We start from the raw sequence: 18,182 nt of genomic DNA, 5'->3' as shown, positions 1-18,182 counted from the left end.
AGCAATCACTTCATAAGTTATAGAAATTTCTACTCGCTATTATATAGCTGAAATTAATATATCAACTGTAATTAAAAAATATTTTTAAATAATTTAAAAATTCTCATACTAGGGAGGCAGTGTTCTGGGAGGGGTATAAGAAAAGCCTCTATAGCTAAGTAAAACTACTAAATAAAGTGGCTACCTAGTGAAATGGGCAAGAAAGCCTTGGAAGCATATTAAGACAACAGGAAAGAATGGACACATATGGAAAACACAATCACTGATAGTAAAATAATTTTATTTAGTTTCTCTTTTTTTAAAAAAGGTAGCATTTCACATATAAATTTAGACTCAAGATTACAGTATATATTTGCCAAAAGGAACATCCCTGAAGGAGGACTAGACCTAGTGCTCGAGTGAGCACAGGGAAGCACACTTCAAGTGGAAGTACTTTCTTTAAAACTTCACCATGTGATTTCCCTGCTCCTCAACTCTGCCACCAGGGCTTGTGGCTTGTAAGATAACCCACATCCATCACTTTGGGGCAGCAACTTTTAGCTCATGGGAATAGAAAACATCTCTAGTAATGAAAGCACAAAAACCAATGATCCAAGTTTCCCACAACAATCATTATCTGCAGCAACAATATATGACAGGTGAAGAGTTTATTTTTAGTTCAAAAGTTCTTTTGAGGGCTAGAGAACACAAAATTCACTCCAAAAGAGAATGCATACAATTAATGAGCAAAAATGAAAAAAAAAATGATTCTCTCCATATTACAAATGCTTTTATAGGATAAGGCCCAAGGAAAAGACCCACTCAAATCTGGGATTCCATTCCCATATAAAGTGTTTGGCACAACTCACAACTGTCATGAGACTGAGAGTCAGCTGAGAGGTTGCTGGAAGGATCCCATAACGTTTCTGTCTGGCTTGAACAAAGTCTACACAAAAGGTCTTAACAAGCTGCACATACTCAGGCCTAATTATGGGGCACACTATTTTAAGAAAGTTAATCTTTAAGGAAAAAAAGGTGAAATAGGTCTCTCATAGCCACAGATTAATCTGTCATCCTCTCATGGAAGATTAAATCCACTGGCTGCCCAGGAAGTCAGTGGAATCCTAATCTCCTAAGGAAGGTGAAGCTGGAGAACAACTTTGATTTCAGCATCTCAGGGCCAATAGGGAAGGAGACAAAAATGACCAAGTTACTCTTTGTTCCACACTATGTAGGCTCCTGATGAACAATATTGAGAAGGAGAATTAGTGTGCTAGTAACCATGGCAGCATAGAATACAGCCTTTAGGCAGAGGTACTAGGGCAAATGAATGTACCCCAAATCCAGTTTAAAAACTTCCTGCAGTTATGATACAATACTGTGCAGTGAATAGCTAGGAATTGTATGCTGCTCCTATTTCTGGTAAAGCCCTGTCTTGCTCTTGGCCAGCCAGAGCTGAGAAGTGACTTATAAGGAGTTTTCTGTGACAAGAAACCAAGTACCTTAGTCACACACAGCCTGAGGCAGTGACACAGACAGTCATTACCCAATGGAGGAGAATTCAGGTCCCCAGAACTTTGATTCAAAGCCAACGATTCATCTCATCCAAAACTTCAAATCAAGCTCTATCTCTGAGCCTACTAATGCAATAAACTAGTGATTAGGAATCTCTACAAGGAATCTGGTTGAGTGGCAAGGTTCATGTCCCAGCAAGCCACCAACTTGACTGTAGGAAAACAAAAAGGTGCAAATTGTATCAAGTAAATGGTTGCTCAACTGGAAGATCATTTCCTGGGGAACTTCAGCAGACTAGATGCTAATCACATGGATGTACACTGCAGACCCTAAAGAGGGCCTGGGTCCCAGGTGTAGTGAGTCTTCTTTACACTTACCACATCCTGGCTGTCTTCTCTCTGGCCTTCTATCTCTTGAGTGGCTGAGCACACATTTCCCCCGGGACCAATGTAAACATTATTCAATAGATCTCAGCTTAGGAAAACACAGCTTGTTATGTATTTAGTGTTTAACATTCCAGTGCAGGCAGTATCTTAGCATTAGACTTTCCTTCTTTCATGAGTACCAGTTTAGCAAGGATCATACACAGCATACTTGATAAAACTGTGGCTGAAAAGACCATTTGGGTGCTAGACAGCTGGCTCTATCCTGGAATCAGCTGATAAGCCAGGACTACCACAGGAGAGGCAGAACACACGAGCACAGGGAGTCGCGTAACCATTATTCCCACTGAACCCCTTGGGCCACATCTTGATATGGGAGAACATTTCCACCTCTTGCATCAACCTATGCTCTCCTTCTTTTGGACAGGGCTCTCTCCAGAGGGTTCAGCAGCATCCTTAGAGAGGAGAGGAGAGCTTTTCCTTCCAGTCCTAACATCTGAATATTTCACAGCACAAGAGGCGTCCACGAACATGCTCGGAATGTTGCTGCCAAAGTAGATCTTACTGTTAGAAGCAATGGCCTGGTACCTTCTGAGCTCCAGATACTCCGGGGTCAATTTGTGCTGTGTGGGGGCAAACAGAAGCAGAGGCATCAGGACACTTTGGTGCAATATTCATCCCTCTATTTCCTTACACAGATTTCCCTATTGCTCTACTGATACCATTACTCAAATCTGAATTTTTGCAATGACCCTCTCTCACTCTGAAGTGTGGCCATCACATTAATAACTATATTCCAGACTTGAAGTTCCTTCAACAAGCTGTTATAATGTAGAAGAATCTGTTTATTTTTTAATTAAAAAAGAAAAGGTTGGGTGTGGTTTTGAGGAACAATGAATGATAACTCACTAAGTAATGATGATAGCATTTCCATAGTAACTTGTGGCTGCTGAGTACTTCCATATGTACTTGTTCATTTCATCCAGCTGAATCAACCTGGGATCAGTCTGTAATTTCTGCTGGCCCTCCTGATATATGAACAGGTCAATGGATGGGAGTGGCAGAGCTTCAAAGGAAGGGCCTGGGCTCAGAACCTTATAATCAACCACCTGTGAGTCTGCTTTTCTTGATCACATTTCAGAACTAGAAAATATCTCAAGAAATCACCTGGTCTGGCCTCTTGCCTCTACGCAGAAACTGGATGTTGAATCTGTCTGTGATGGACAGATGTTTGTCCATCTCTCCCTGTCACAGTGTCTTGTTTAAATGTTGATGCTAAGATATATCCGATCACAATCTCTCTGGGTTTGATTAAAACTTATTCATTTCCAGTTATCCTTAAAATATACTCCAAAGCCTCTCAGAGCCTTCCCTAGTGATTCTCTCCTCATCTCAAGTCCCAGCCTGTCCTCCAGGCAAAAGCCCATCTTGTTCTTCACAGCCGTCTGACATCTTCCACTCCTGGACCTACACCTTTTCCAGTTGACTCATATCCCCTGCTGAAACACTGCCATTAAATCTGCTCACCATGTATAAACAAATTACTTTCTAAAGCCTTATTATTATAGGTCAATATCTGAATAGCATTTTTCAAAGTGACATAAAACTACTTGCTGCCCTTTTGGCATAGGCTGATTTCCCGACAAGATCTGGACATTTGTGCCTGGTTGGCCTCTCCCATGACAGATTTGAAATGTTAGTTTTATAAACTCAAGTTTCTCATCTCGCCTTCATCTTGACCAAACTCCATTCCGTTTCTATAGAGCTGTGTCCTCCAATATGTTAAGTGTATTTCTAAATTCATACTGAATTTCAAGTCTTACCATTTCTTCTGAATACAGAATATTTTGCTCTTTTCTAAATCAAAAGAGTTTAAGCTCTGTCTCTACCTTCAGTCTTTACTGTAATCCTGGAAACTATATCCTATACCTTAGCAAACTCTGTCTCCATTCTTTCTCTCCAATCTACTCTACAACTAATAACCTTACTTGGTCATCTCCTTCCCTTCTCAGAAAGCCATAGGGGTTCTAGCTGCCTCTTAATTAAATAATTCCTGTTAACTAGGCCTGTAGTCTCTAGACCTAAACTTACCCTAGTCCCTACACAAAAATTGGTCATGCATACATCACCCAACCTCCTTTCTCAAGTTATTACACATAAAATGCCTCAGGACTAGAGCATTTAAAAAGCCCAGCAAACAAGCAATACTCAATTGGTAGCATTTGGAAACACGTGTGTGTGGGGAGGGGTGTTGACTATTAAAATAGTTGGCAAACACTACTGACATTTAGTAGGCAAGGGCCTGGGGTGCAAAATATCCCATAATGTATGAGATGATCTTCAACAATTAAGTAGTATCTCACTCCAAAATGCCAAGAATGTCTCTGATGAGAAACACTGCTTTAAACAAGTTTACCCAAAAAACCTACCTTCTCTGGGAAGCAATTCTAAGTAAACTTTACTCTTCTGTTCTTTTTGTCATTTCAGAAGCCCCTCAATTTTCTTGATTACTGAATTCTTATATAGCAGTACAAAAGAATGGCCATATGGCAAGCATGTCAAACTCAAAAGGCTAACACGGGCCAAATAAACAAGGTTTAAGTTTGTGTGGGCCGCAAAAAACAAAAGCTTCAATTTTCATAGAAACATAAGTTTATTTCGATAGAGACATGCTGAATACAAAGGACTGAAATAAATGAGTAATTGTTAACATAAAATAATAGAACATTTTAATAAAAATTAATATTTTTTCTTGAACATTAACTTACCAGACACTGAATAACTACATAAATTAAAAAGTGTAACACAAATTTCTATTTTTCTTGTTTTCTGAAAGCGAACTATTTCCTGTTGCGCACACCAAACAAGTCAGTACAAGACTAATGACATGGCAATCGGCTGCTAAAATATTCGCTGCTAGTATTAGTGGAGAGAAATGGTGCGCCTGTGCGTAAGGCATGTAAGGGAAATGAATGCAACACGATTATAGTAATCAGACAATAGTGAACGTAGTAGTTCATTATTAATAATTATGTATAACAGGATATTGTGAAAATTAAGTTATGAAATTTTTATTAAAATGTTTCTTGCATACCGTTATATTAGCTGGGCTGCAAAAATATTCGTTGTGGGCCACATGTGGCCCATGGGCCACAAGTTTGACGTGCCGACTATATGGCATGTATTTTTATATATCTGCTTGCCTTTGTCATAGCTCCCCATTTTTTATACGCAAATATACAAAATTCCCTATCCAATAAGTGTACAATGTATCTTGCTACGTGATTGGCTGATTCTAGAGGGTGTGACAGTAACTATCCTTTCTTGACACTAGATAAAATCTCCTTTATCACATTAGAGCCCCCCACAAGAGAAACCAAAACCCCAAACTGTATTACTAGGAGAGTGGCACAGAGAGCCAGTCACCTTGTTTGACGTGGCATATTTATGTGCAGCATAATATTCAGCATCTGCTTTTGCCTTCTCTCGGGCCAGGAAAGCGGCATCTAGCAAAACAACATAGGGTATTTAAAACAAAGGAAACTTGTGATCTATTTCCTCAGCTGGGTAACAAGTTCAGACTCTACTTTAGGTAACAGTCCCTTTCTCCACTGCCTGATATTTTGATCACTTACTTTACTTTAAAAGCATATACCAATAACAACTCTAGCAGTTTTCAAATCCCAGTCCTCAGATAGCTTCTGAGGACTTAAATGGGAATACTCTTGTCAATGTTGAACAACTCCCAGCTCAGCTGAGCCCACTTCATTTTCCACCTAAAATTGCTTTTTTTCCTCTACCCCCATCACCCAAAGCATCACACCCCACCCCACTCTTAGCTTCAAGTGAAATAACTAAATCCAGACTAAAAAATCTCTGCTCTATTTACTGCATTTTCTCCCTCCCCCTTCCCCCGCATTTGATCCAAACAATAGAAAGCAGCAGTATATAAGCAGAGAGGTTGAATGTTTGGTCTCCAAGATTATGAGCTAAGAACAGCAACATCCCAGTGTGAAATCAAGGAGTTTGAGAGCTCTGTGAAAACCGTGGCTTCTTTTTTCCCAGCTAATTTTTATGGTGTGTTTTTCGTTGACAGGTAGGAAAGAAAATGGTTGTGTTGGGGTTTCTCATCTTATACATTCTTTACAACTGATTATGGGTAATTATCATACTGCCTGAGAACAAAGTAGGAGCTAATAAGCCCTATTTTAAGTCGGAAAAGGAAAGGTTGAGTTAGCCACCAAACCAAGAGCTAATATATGTAATGGCAATTTTTAAAAAATTTATCTAGAATATCAAGTCAGTCACTTTCTTCAGACTATTCTGTCTATGGCCTTCCCACCCACCACAGAGCCCAACCCCTGGGGCAGAGAGGCAGATTAGGATAGTCAGAGCCTCTTTTTCTTGATGTACCTTCAATTTCAGAAATGCGTTTTTCAGTTTCTTTCTCCATCACCTTCTGCTGAAACCAAATTTTTGCCACTTGTGCAATCTTCTCTGCTTCTATAATCACACAAAAGAAGACACATTCAAAAACATTTACCTAGCTCCACAGGTTCTTAGAATCAACAGCACACAGTCTAACATTTACTTACATAAGGTGTTATAGACTGTTTCATTAAGTTTATCTAACCACATAGTAAACAATTCGATGGAAAAAAATGGGAGTCTATTTCTTACTTTACTGTTCTATTTTGACAGTGCTAATTTTCTAGGAAGGGGAATACAAAAGGTAATAGTTCAAGTCCTTCAAGGGATTAAATGGCAATGGTCTACAAGCTAATGGGGGGGAAAAGATACTTCATCAAAGTACTCAGAACAAAAACAGAACAACATAAATGCATGGCAAGGTAGGACAATTAATATAATGTGGCAGGAGAAAGAAAGGTAAGCTACACCAAGGAAGGCCTTCTAGAAGAAATTTTAAAGAAAACAATGGACGACCTAGGTGGACAAGGCAGAAGGTGTAAACAAAGAAGGTATGAATGAGCAAGTGAGAGGTAATACAGAGTCAACTGACAAGAGATACAACAAAAAGCAAGAACAGAAAGAGGGCTAGAAGATACCTGTCTTGAGTGACAGCCTAAGGAATTTAGGGTTTAATATGCTAGGATCAACGGTTAAATTGCCATAAAGGAAATGACACGATGAAAATAATATCAGAGAAAGAATGTTTTGACTGCCATGGAAGGTAAAAGAGAAAGAAGGATAACACAACTGAGAATGTAAAAACAGTGCTGGGAGGGAACAAGTTAGCTGCAGCAGGCTGTAACAGGTGGGGAAAATGAGAAACCTTCTTAGTAAACCTCTGGCCTAATCCAAGGATCCAGGACCAAGGGAGAAAGACTCTAATTAAACTTTTATTTCAATCATTGCATTTCTTGAAGAACGTTCTCAATTCTCCTTTTCAGACAAAGAAGGTGAATATTTTAACACATTTTATGCACTTCCCAGGGGAAATGCATAATGTTAAAAAAACTTCCAAGTGGTTTTTTCTTTCTAGAAGACAGTAGCCTTTTTCAACTACTCCAGGGCACATTTCCCTATCAGCCATAAAGTCAATTTATATCATACCATCCCAAAGATAGACTATATTCAACTGGGCTAGAAATTTAGTGACAAGCAGAAACTCAAGATAAAGCTTGAATAAAAGGTGGGGAGATCTGGCATCTGCAGCTAGAACCCCGAGACTGGTGTTTCAACATAAGGGAACTGCTGCCATAACCTCATTTAACACTGCTCTTTGATGTGTGTGGATAAAGCCATGAGGAGTATGACTAAACTTCTAGTCTAGAAAAATGGTGGAGTAGACTAATGAGAAAAATCCTTCAGCTAACAACACCTTAAAGGAGCAACTTTCAACCTTTTCATCTCATGGCACACATAAACTCATTACTAAAATTCTGCAGCACACCAAAAACTGTATTTTTTGTCAATGTGACAAAAAAGGGTATACTATTGATTCATTCACATCGGACAACTATTGTTGTGTTCACTGTTGTGATTTTTTTATTTGACAATCTAAGGGACAGAGGTCAGTGCCCTGACTAAATAGTCAGGTATTAAAAATTCTTACAGCACACCAGTGTTCCTGCCTCGGCACACTGGTTGAAAATAACTGCTTTAAAGTGCTAGATAAAATTTAACAAATTTGTTTTTTAACACATGACTGAGAGTCTAAGAAAGAATTTTTTTTTTTTTTTTTAACCCAGGGCTGAGATTCTAAGAAAAAATGGGAGCTCCTCAAGAGACATAGCAAAGGGAGAGATGAGAGTCTGTATAGTGGCAGCCCAGGGGTGGTTATTGGACAAGTAAGGGAGAAGAACTTGGGTTATTGCCTAGGCAGGGCCAGAAGATGAGGTCTTGAGATGTTGGAACTGAGACTCCTGTGTACAACAGAGAGACAGCTACAGAACTGCAACTCCAGTGAGACTAAAAAACTCTATCTTGCCCGACCAGTATGGCTCAGTGATTGATCATCAACCTATGAATCAGGAAGTCATGGTTCAATTCACAGTCAGGGCACATGCCCGGATTGCATGCTCGGTCCCCAAGTAGGGGGCATGCAGGAGGCCGCCGATCATTGATTCTCTCTCATCATTGATGTTTCTATGTTTCTCTCCCTTCCTCTCTGAAATCAATAAAACTATAATAAATAAAGAAATTAATTAATAAAAACTCTTTCTACCAGCCCAATGAGAAGTAAGCTTTTCACTACTTGGATACATCATAGTGAAACTGGAGAATACCCAAAGACAAAGAGAAAAATCTTAAAAGTAAAAAGAGAAGAAGAGGCAAAACAAAAATAAAATAATACCACCAAAGTAACAAAGAATAATAATTGAGTTTATAATTATAGGCTAAATTATCATTCAAGAATGAAACAAAAGCATTTCAGATCAAGGAAGACTGACCAAGTTTCCACTCTAAGCCTTCACTGAAAAGAACTAGCAGGAAAAAAAAATGAATTGCCAGAAACAATGGAGAAGAAAAAATTACATAATACATGTAAATTGAAATAAATATTTACTGTAAGAATCAACGATGATGATAATTAATGGGGGAATAAAAACAACATGAAACTAAAATACTAGACAACAGTAATATAAAAAATTGGAGGACAGTGATAAGAATTAAAGTATTCTAAGGTATTATTCAAGAAGAGAATAGAATAACTTTAGACTTTGTCAAGTCAGATATGCTTGTTAACATTTTACAGGTCATGGCTAGTTATAATTCTAAAAACTAAATGTAAAACTTCCAATCAAGTAAAAGAATAAAGAAAATCCAATCAATTCAATATCCATCAGAAAAGAGGGGGAAAATAAGCAGAGAAAAAGATGCATGATAAATAGCACAAAATTAAATAATATAAACAAACCCAAACATAGCAGTAACCACAATAAATATAAAAAGACTAAACTCACCAGTTAAAAGACAGATTCTCACATTGGATAAGATAACAAAATCCAGCTATATGCTGTTTACAAGAGACACACCTAAAACATAATGACATAGAAAAGTTGAAAGTAAAAGGATGCGAAGAGATACAACAAGAAAATAACTAATTAAGAGAAATCTGGTATAGCTATATTATCATCAGAAAAAATAGACCTTAAGCCAAAAACATGTTTGGGATAAAGAGGGTTACTACATAATGGGTGCAATTTTCCTAGGAGATATAACAATCTAAACCTGAATGCTCTTAATGATATAACCCCAAAACACATAAAGAAAAAAATTGTAAGTTAACAAATCCATAGTCATAGTGGGATTTAACACACTTTTCTCAGTAACTGATAGCTCAAGAAGGGAAAAATTGGAAGAATACAGATGTGAACAACACCAGCCTCATCTAACGGTTATACAGAGAAACCTGCATCCAGCATATAGAGAATGTACATTCAATCTTTGTAAGCAGGCAGAACATTTACCAAAAAGGACCATGTATTGATAAGCCACAAAGCAAATTTCAACAAATACTTAAGAATTGAAAAAAAAAAAAAGAATTGATATAACAGATGATATTTTCTGACTATTGGAAATCAACACTGAAAAGGTAGCCCCCTGAAAACCCTTTTAATAATTCATCAGTCAAAGAAATCATAATGAAAATGTGTTTTTTTTAAATTAAAACTGAAAACCAGTAATAAACATTTTAAAATTTGAAATATACCTAAAGCAGAACTTAGAAGAAAACATATAATCTTACATATTTTCATTAGAAAAGACTGAAAACTAAAGAATTAAGTAACTCAGTAAGTTAGAAAAGAACCAATAAGTAAGCTCAAAAAGGTAGAAGGAAAGAAATAATAAAACTAAGTGTGATATTATTTTTTAAAAAGTGACAATAGAACCAACCAAATTAAAATCCAGTTCTTTGAAAAGATGAGTAAAATAAGACAGACCTCTGGCAAAATTGATTCAGAAAAAAAAAAAAAAAAAAGGCACAGTAAATAATATTAAAAATAAAAAGGGAGCAGCAAACCAATTTGGTAGAGGGTTTTAAAAATCAAAAAAGAATTCTACAAATGTATGCCCCCAAATTTGAAATAGCAGATGAAATAGACAATTTTCTAGAAAAATATAACTACCAGAACTCAAAAAGAAACAAGTATCTGAGTAGACCTATATGCATTAAAGAAATTAAAACAGTAAGTTAACTATTACCACAAAAAAACAAGCATACAAGACAGACAAATAAACAAACGCAAACCCCACTGGACCAAGATGGCTTTTACAAGTGAGTTCCACCAAATCTACAAGGAAGAGATAATATGTAGTTTATACAAAATGTTCTAGAAAAGAAGAAATGTTCTGCATCTCATTTTGAGGCTAATGTAACCATGATACAAAAACAAAACAAAACCTGACATTAAGAATAGAAGGAAAAAATATATAAGCTGATCTCATTTATTAAAATAAAAACATTTTACAGAAATAACTAGCAAACCATATAGAGAAATGTATTGGGGTGAACCTCCTACATTATGACCAACTGGGTTTATCCCAGGAAGACAAAATAATCCAGTAATAGAAAATCTATTATTATAATTCACCATGTTAACAGCTTTAAAAAGAAAAAGTATATGGTCATTTCAACAGATACAAAAAAAATTCTAAAAGTTTTAACAGCCATTCACGATAAAATCTCTTGGCAAGCAAGAGGCAGAAGGAAACTTCACTAACCCAATAAAAGTTAAGTACAGCCAACATCATTGGGACTATGTAAAGTTAGGAACAAGACAAGAATGCCCATTACCATCTTTCTTTTCAACAAGGCATAGCCTAAAGCAGTAAGATAGAACTAAAAAGTGTGGGACTACAAAGGAAAAAACAGAACTGATTTGAAGACAGTATGATTGCTTACATGGGAATTCTAAGACTATGAGAAATATCATTTTGAACAAGATTGCTAAGTGAAAAAACCAACAGCATACCTATACAAAAACAAAAAAGTTAGAAAAAGTACCTTCAAAAAAGGAGCATATTTATAATAGCAAAAAAGTTAACATATAGAAATAAATCCCTAACAAAGAATATGCAAGAACTTTAAGAAGAAAATGACAGTTTTTGAAAGACATTTCTCATAAATGGAGAAATACAACAGATTTATAAGACTCAATATCATAAATATTATAATTCTCTATAAAGTGATATATACAAGTAATACAATTCCAATCAAAACCCCAATACTATATTTTACAGAACTTGAGGCACTGGTTCTAAAATGTATATGGAGGAATAAAGAACCTGGGATAGTTTTCAAGCCAATTTTAGGAATAGTTAGGGACAGTTAAGAGAAATAGTTAAGGAGAAACTTGCTCTCCCATATAGAAAGACTTAACATAAAATTTACAATATTTAAAACAGGGTAATACTGGAGAAGCTAGACCAAGAAATTAAAACAAAATACAGATTCAAGCAACAGAACAAACCATATATAGAATCTTGTTGTATGACCAATGTGGCATTAGAAACAAGTAGAGGAAATAATGAACTATTTAAGTCCGAAGCCTATTGGTTTGCCATTTGAAAAAATAAACATGAATTCCTATGTCACACTAAACACTAAAATAAATTCCAAATGGATTCAAGACCTAAATATGAAAAGCAAAACTACAAAACTTTTAGAATAAAATCATTATTTGGGGGCTAAGAAAGAATTCCTAAACAAGATGGGAAAAGCACAAACCAGAAAGGAAAAAATTGATGAATTTAACTAGTTGAAAATTAAATATATATGTATGTCAAAAACATCATAAAGTTTAAAGACAAGCCACAAATTGAGAGAAGATATCTGCAGTGTATAAACATGGGAAAGAATTAAAATCCAGAAGATATAAAGAACTTCTACAAGTCAGTTCAAAAAATGTAATCAAATAATGGACTAATGATATTAACATGCAATTCACATACTACAAAAAAGGGGAAACCTGAATGATCAATAACAATATTCAACTTTATAGTATTGAGGGAAATTCAACTGAAATTATGTGATACAATGTCCACCATCAAAGTGGCATAAATTTTTTAAAGTTTGATAACTCCAAGGGTTGAGGAGGATGTGTAGAAATGAGATTCAATATGGCAACACATATACTGGAATTCAAATACTGCTGAACAGAAGGTGGAATGGAAAAATCACTTTGGAGAGCAATTTGGCAATATATTATAAATTAGAAGATGTATATACCCTGTGAACCAGCAATTCTGCTTCGAGATATGTATTTAAGAGGAATCTGTGGTAAAGCACACTTCTTTTGGGGTATTTCAACCTGTTAGGAATCAATATTTTATAAATTATAATAAAAATGAAGTACTAAGAAAAATATTCAAAACAAAAGCACAAGCTCAAGTTTTTAATTAGATTCAACAGACATAAAAAAAGCTGTAGGAATTTTTAAACACCCATTCTCCATTTCTGTACTCCTCTCATTGTGGATCAGAAACAAAAAGCTGGTGACAGGGCACTGATCCACACCACATGCTGAGTAACACTACTCTAGGAAAATGCTTGGATGTGTTCACAGAGACCTGGATAAGGGCATTACTGCAGCACTCTTTGTAATAAGGAAAAACTAGAAACTACCTAACTATTCATTAGTGATCTATCAGAATAAATCAAGGTTTACTCATGAAAATACACAGTAATTAAAAACGAAATAGATCATGTATCAATATGAATAAAACTCAAACAATTTTGGTTTAAAAAGGCAAGTTGAGGCCCTGGACAGTTTTGTTCAATGGTTAGAGTGTGGGCTCCAGGACTGAAGGGTCATGGGTTCGATTCCAGTCAAGGGTGCATACCTTGGTTGCAGGCTCGATCCCGGCCCCGGATGGGTGTGTGTGGGAGGCAGCCGATCTCTCACATCCATGTTTCTCTCTCTCTCCCCTCATCCCTTCCACTCTCTCTAAAAGTCAAGGTGAGAATTAACAAAAAACAAGTTATGAAATAAAAGGTAGAGTCTGATAGCATTTTTGTAGCTTAAAAGAATCTGTGAATTACCACATTCTTTCAGTGAAAGTATAAAAATATGGGTAGAAAGATATATATCAACTTCAGAATTACTATTCACAAGCTACTCTGTGAAGACGGGTCAAAAAATAAGACCAGGGAAGGGTATACAGGAGGCTTCAAACAGATATATAATTTTCTTAAAGCAAATATGAAGAAAATATGGCAAAAAGTTAAGCCTTCATTATATTGTTCTCTGTATATTCTGCATATTTGAAATATTCAATGAAAAACTCCTTAAGCTTTCAGCATCTAAGGAACAAACAACTGGGGGCCTAAAATGGCAATTTAATATACAGTATCCTGGAGTGTTAGGGAAGTCACTGGTTCAAAGTGAGCTGTAAGCAATCTTGCTGCTTTCGGAGGTGGTATTATTCATCTATCCAGATAAAACTAGTTGCATGCCAACAGCAAGGATACATACTATAATCCTGCGCTTTGCCCAAAACTTCTCTCTCCTAAATCTGTATAAACAAAAACCCTATTCCACAGAGGCTAGAGCTGCCCCCAAATCCTGTCTACTTTCCCTGTCCTTGAAAAAGACAACAGTCGTGGCAGCCAATGACATGGTGGAGAGCCAAAGAACTTTATTACATACTGGCCTCATCTGCTTTTATTTTATTTTATTTTTTAAATATATTTTATTGATATTTTACAGAGAGGAAGGGCGAGGGATAGAGAGTTAGAAACATCGATGAGAGAGAAACATCGATCAGCTGCCTCCTGCACACCTCCTACTGGAGATGTGCCCGCAACCAAGGTACATGCCCTTGACCGGAATCGAACCCGGGACCCTCCAGTCCGCAGGCCGACGCTCTATCCACTGAGCCAAACCGGTTTTGGCAGGCCTCATCTGCTTTTAAAGGCTTTAGAAAATATGACTGTATAAAGAAGTTTCCAGAATTCTAAACTATGTATGATTCAATCTTATTTGAGACCCATCAATATCTAATATGAAGCTGACAAAGAACAGGACAAACTCACAACACATGTACTCAGAGACAGCCATTTCGGAAAGAAATCCAAATACCTATAATAGCCTTTTTCCGCTCTGTCTCAGCTTCTTTCTCCACCACCTTCTGTTTCTGGGTAGCTATAAGAAGTTTTGTCTTCTCAGCCTCCCTGTGGACAAAATATTATAAAAATTAGAAATGACATGCAGTCACAGGAAGTAATTCTGATTCTACAGTGGGTCAGAGAACCATCTTCAACAAGAACTTTTTGAATCATTAAGATAGGCAAAGAGAGGTGTTACCCTATTTTATATACAATGAATCTGAGGTTGAAATGTTAAATGATTTGCCCAAAGTTACCTAGAGATAGGAATCAAATTTAGCACCTTTGAATTTTAATTTGACTTTTTCCTCTAACTGTATGATGGAAAGGCCTGTGATTTGGAAGTATCTGGAGTATATAAATGCTCCTTTGCTGTTAGGCCTCCGTCTAGCCCATACAGCATCTCTGGGCCAATTAGCAAAAGGCACCGACTTCTGGGTAGATGCAGTCCTTAGGTGCATGGTTTTGCAAGCAGAACAGGGCTGGATTTCAGTCCCTCTTCAGGCAGACACCCCCTTGTGCAGTGGCCTTATTTGCTGTATGAAAGATAAAACTAGATGGCAGTTTACTAGGTGGTGAACTGGGGCTCAATGTAAGAAACGTTTTTCTAAGAATCTGAATTTTCTAATAATGGAAATGGCTGACCTATCACTAACAGTATGTACAAGTGGCAATTGGGTGACCACATGGCAGGAATGATATTTTAAAAATTACTATTAGGTGAGTGGTTAGCTTGGATGATCTCAAGATGGCTTTAATTCTGGAAATACAATAGTCTATAAAATTAGGAAAGATCCAGAATTATCTGAAAAGTAACTCCAATGATTTCCCCAAAACATTTACCCAAAGCTCTTGACTTTCCTCCTGCCAACACTATTAAAGACATAAAATGACATACTGGATACTATGAGGAATTTGAGAGCAGAGAAAACATAGTATTCATCTTTCCATCACCAGAAGCCACCATATTGAAAGCCTAACACCATACTGAGCCTTCAATAAATATTTTTTTTCTATTAATGGATCAGACCCATGATCTATTCAGTGCAGCACTCTGTGCTTTACAATTTTTTTGTGTGTTTTTCTAAAATATATTCTTATTGATTTCAGAGAGGAAGGGAGAGGGAGAAAAAGACAAACATCAACGATGAGAGAGAATCATTGATCAGCTGCCTCCTGAGCCAGCAACCTGGGCATGTGCCCCGACCGGGAATTGAACCATGACCTCCTTGTTCATAGGTTGACGCTCAACCACTGAGCCACACCAGCTGGGCAATGCTTTACAGTTTTTAAAAAGGGTTCCTTTTCTACAATGAAAAAAGGGAAAATAAAACTCTGCATAATAAAAGATAGACTGGGGAACAATAGGACTTAGAAGTATGTCACTCCATAAAGTATTAGTATTATTACATGTTGGATCCCTTGTATTTATACATCTGTTGTACTCCTTTTACAAAGTTACTTTTCCAGCATTGCATATTTTTCCTCTTAACATGTCAGCCAAATTTCCTAGACTTTGTTTCTTCTTCTCAGTACTGTCATATGAGAATAATATTGCCATTTTGACTATGGTAGGTATTCCTCTAAAAAGAATCTTCTAAAAACACTTAGAAACTAATTTCATGTCAAGCAAGGAACTTCTCATACCCAGTCAGCCCTGGACACATAAAAAAGAAAATAATACTCAGGAGTCAACTCAGGAAAAGCTTCCCCAGGGGCAAATTGTAGACTCAGGTCTAACTTTAGATATGCAACCACATACAAACCAAACCTTATACCAAGAAGGAGTCTATTCTTACCATTATAACACAGTAACAAAATGTAGGCACTCTCTTCAACCTTAACAGCTAGAACTCCTTTTCTCCCCTATTAATATTTAATTCAAGGTATTATTCACAACACAATTATAGCTCCTTAGGCTTCCAACCATAGTTCTACAGCCATCTGCACCTTTAGCCACTGAAGCCCCTCCTGAAATGTCCATAGGGAGAAAACTAGTAAGAGTCTAGTGGGAATTGGGACTCTAGAATAGGCAATACGGTAGAACCTCGGTTCTGGAACTTAATTCCTTCCAGAAGGCTGTTCGAGAAGAGATTTATTAGAAAACCAAAATATTTTTTACCATTAGAAGTAAGTAAATTGAATTAATCCATTCCAGACCCTCAATGATTCCGTTTTAATCTTTGTTACAACATATAGTACATGTCTAAGTTACTGTTTAAGCTATAAAGAAATACTATAAAAACAAAAAGGATATGAAATGTAAGTGAAAATTTAGCAGAAATGAAATGAAATATACAGATCAGACATGCAAACACTTCTATCATGCTTTGCAATTATGTCTTTTTTAAACTCTATCGTGTTCTCACAACTTTCCTTTCACTTTGCTGCTATCACTAAATTTCTTAGGACCCACAGTGACTTACTATATGTGTTTAATAATAATAATAATCAGCCACAAAAGCAAAACACACGAAAATATTCACAGCACAATTTCCTGAGATGTTAACTGGAGGTTTAGCGGTAAAATGACTCAAGCTTACACATTCTCTCCTTTGTTGCCTGAGAGATAAGTAACTGATCATGAAAGGGTTGTTGGGTCGAGAACCCAAGTTTTGTTTGACAGCTGAGACATTTTCTGTGAACCGAAATGGTTCGAGATGGGAGACGTTCGAGAACCGAGGTTTGACTGTATTACTAGAATTAAAGTATGGAATACAAACACATAACACACCCCAGAGTGTAATATCTCACACAGACATTTCCTTTAGACTGGTATATTAATATGTAGACAGCCCTAAATAAAATATTGGGATCCCATGCACATTACTCACATTAACTCAAAATTTCTTCTTATGGCTTCTGGGATTTTGGGTTTTGTAACACGCACAGCCTAAAAAATAAAAGTGAAAAAGCCAAAGTATATTTGAAAAATGAATCTTCAAACTAAATCTTCTATAGAAGAGCTCCTCAAGTGAAACTAACAAAACAACTATGACATGGCTAGCTGCCTACTAACACCCGTGGGGATCCCACGAGAAAAATCTACTTTTTCAGCCATCACACCAATAATCAAGGATAAGCTGCTTCTTGTTTCAAAAAAAAAAAAAAAAAAAAGCCTGACAAGAAAAACCATTCTACCAGTTGAGGAAATAAACTCTCGTAGAAAAAAAGTTCTCTCTTAAAAGACTTTTCACAAAGCTCTTTAGTTGGATATTTTGATTCCTTTACCAATTTGTAAACCAAAGAAATAAAAGACAGGTAAAATTCCCAGATTTAAATTGTTAAGTAAAAAACAACCAAAAACAAATATGAAAACAAAAAACCCAGGTGGGTACATGCAACTTAACAAAGTGAGTAGTAAATGAATTTACCACTTTCTAAACCAGCAATCACTCAGTACTGGCTATAGACAAACAGCCAAAGAAAGAAGGAAAACAAATACCAATTAACAGCCTATATTCTTTCTAGAATCTCACTTAGAACAAAGTCTATATGCCTTTGTAGACACCGTTTGCTAGAAAATCTGTTTTCCTAACCAGTGTACTTTGACATACTTGGGAAGTGTAGTTTTTGAAGGCTGACTTTTCTACATATAGGACTTGATATCTCACAACATTTTGGTTTTACTAAACAGCCCTCACTCCCTCCTACACGGCAAGCATACACAAAACACTTTGCTAATCTGACAGTTAATTTTCCTCTGAAAACTGGTTAAACTTTTATTTTTT

At 36.5% G+C, this 18,182-nt stretch overlaps 1 protein-coding gene across 2 annotated transcripts in view; it reads right to left on the bottom strand.

The window, feature by feature from the left end:
- Positions 1-260: 260 nt before the first annotated feature.
- ERLIN1 (ER lipid raft associated 1) overlaps positions 261-18,182 on the bottom strand; it is a 39,061-nt gene continuing 21,139 nt past the window's right edge. For both annotated transcript variants that reach the window (XM_080642645.1, XM_080642644.1), the window contains 5 exons: positions 17,286-17,344; positions 14,426-14,517; positions 6,291-6,380; positions 5,304-5,383; positions 261-2,500 (listed from right to left, as the gene is read on the bottom strand). In XM_080642645.1, coding sequence (XP_080498771.1) covers positions 2,276-2,500; positions 5,304-5,383; positions 6,291-6,380; positions 14,426-14,517; positions 17,286-17,344 — 546 coding nt within the window. In that variant the 3' untranslated portion in view covers positions 261-2,275. The remainder of the gene's footprint in view (positions 2,501-5,303; positions 5,384-6,290; positions 6,381-14,425; positions 14,518-17,285; positions 17,345-18,182) is intronic.

This window comes from Plecotus auritus, assembly GCF_963455305.1.
Source record: "Plecotus auritus genome assembly, chromosome: 9".
In the NCBI taxonomy this organism is placed as follows: domain Eukaryota; kingdom Metazoa; phylum Chordata; class Mammalia; order Chiroptera; family Vespertilionidae; genus Plecotus; species Plecotus auritus.
Note: the sequence above shows the minus strand (reverse complement) of the source record. Positions and strands in the feature narration are given on the sequence as shown.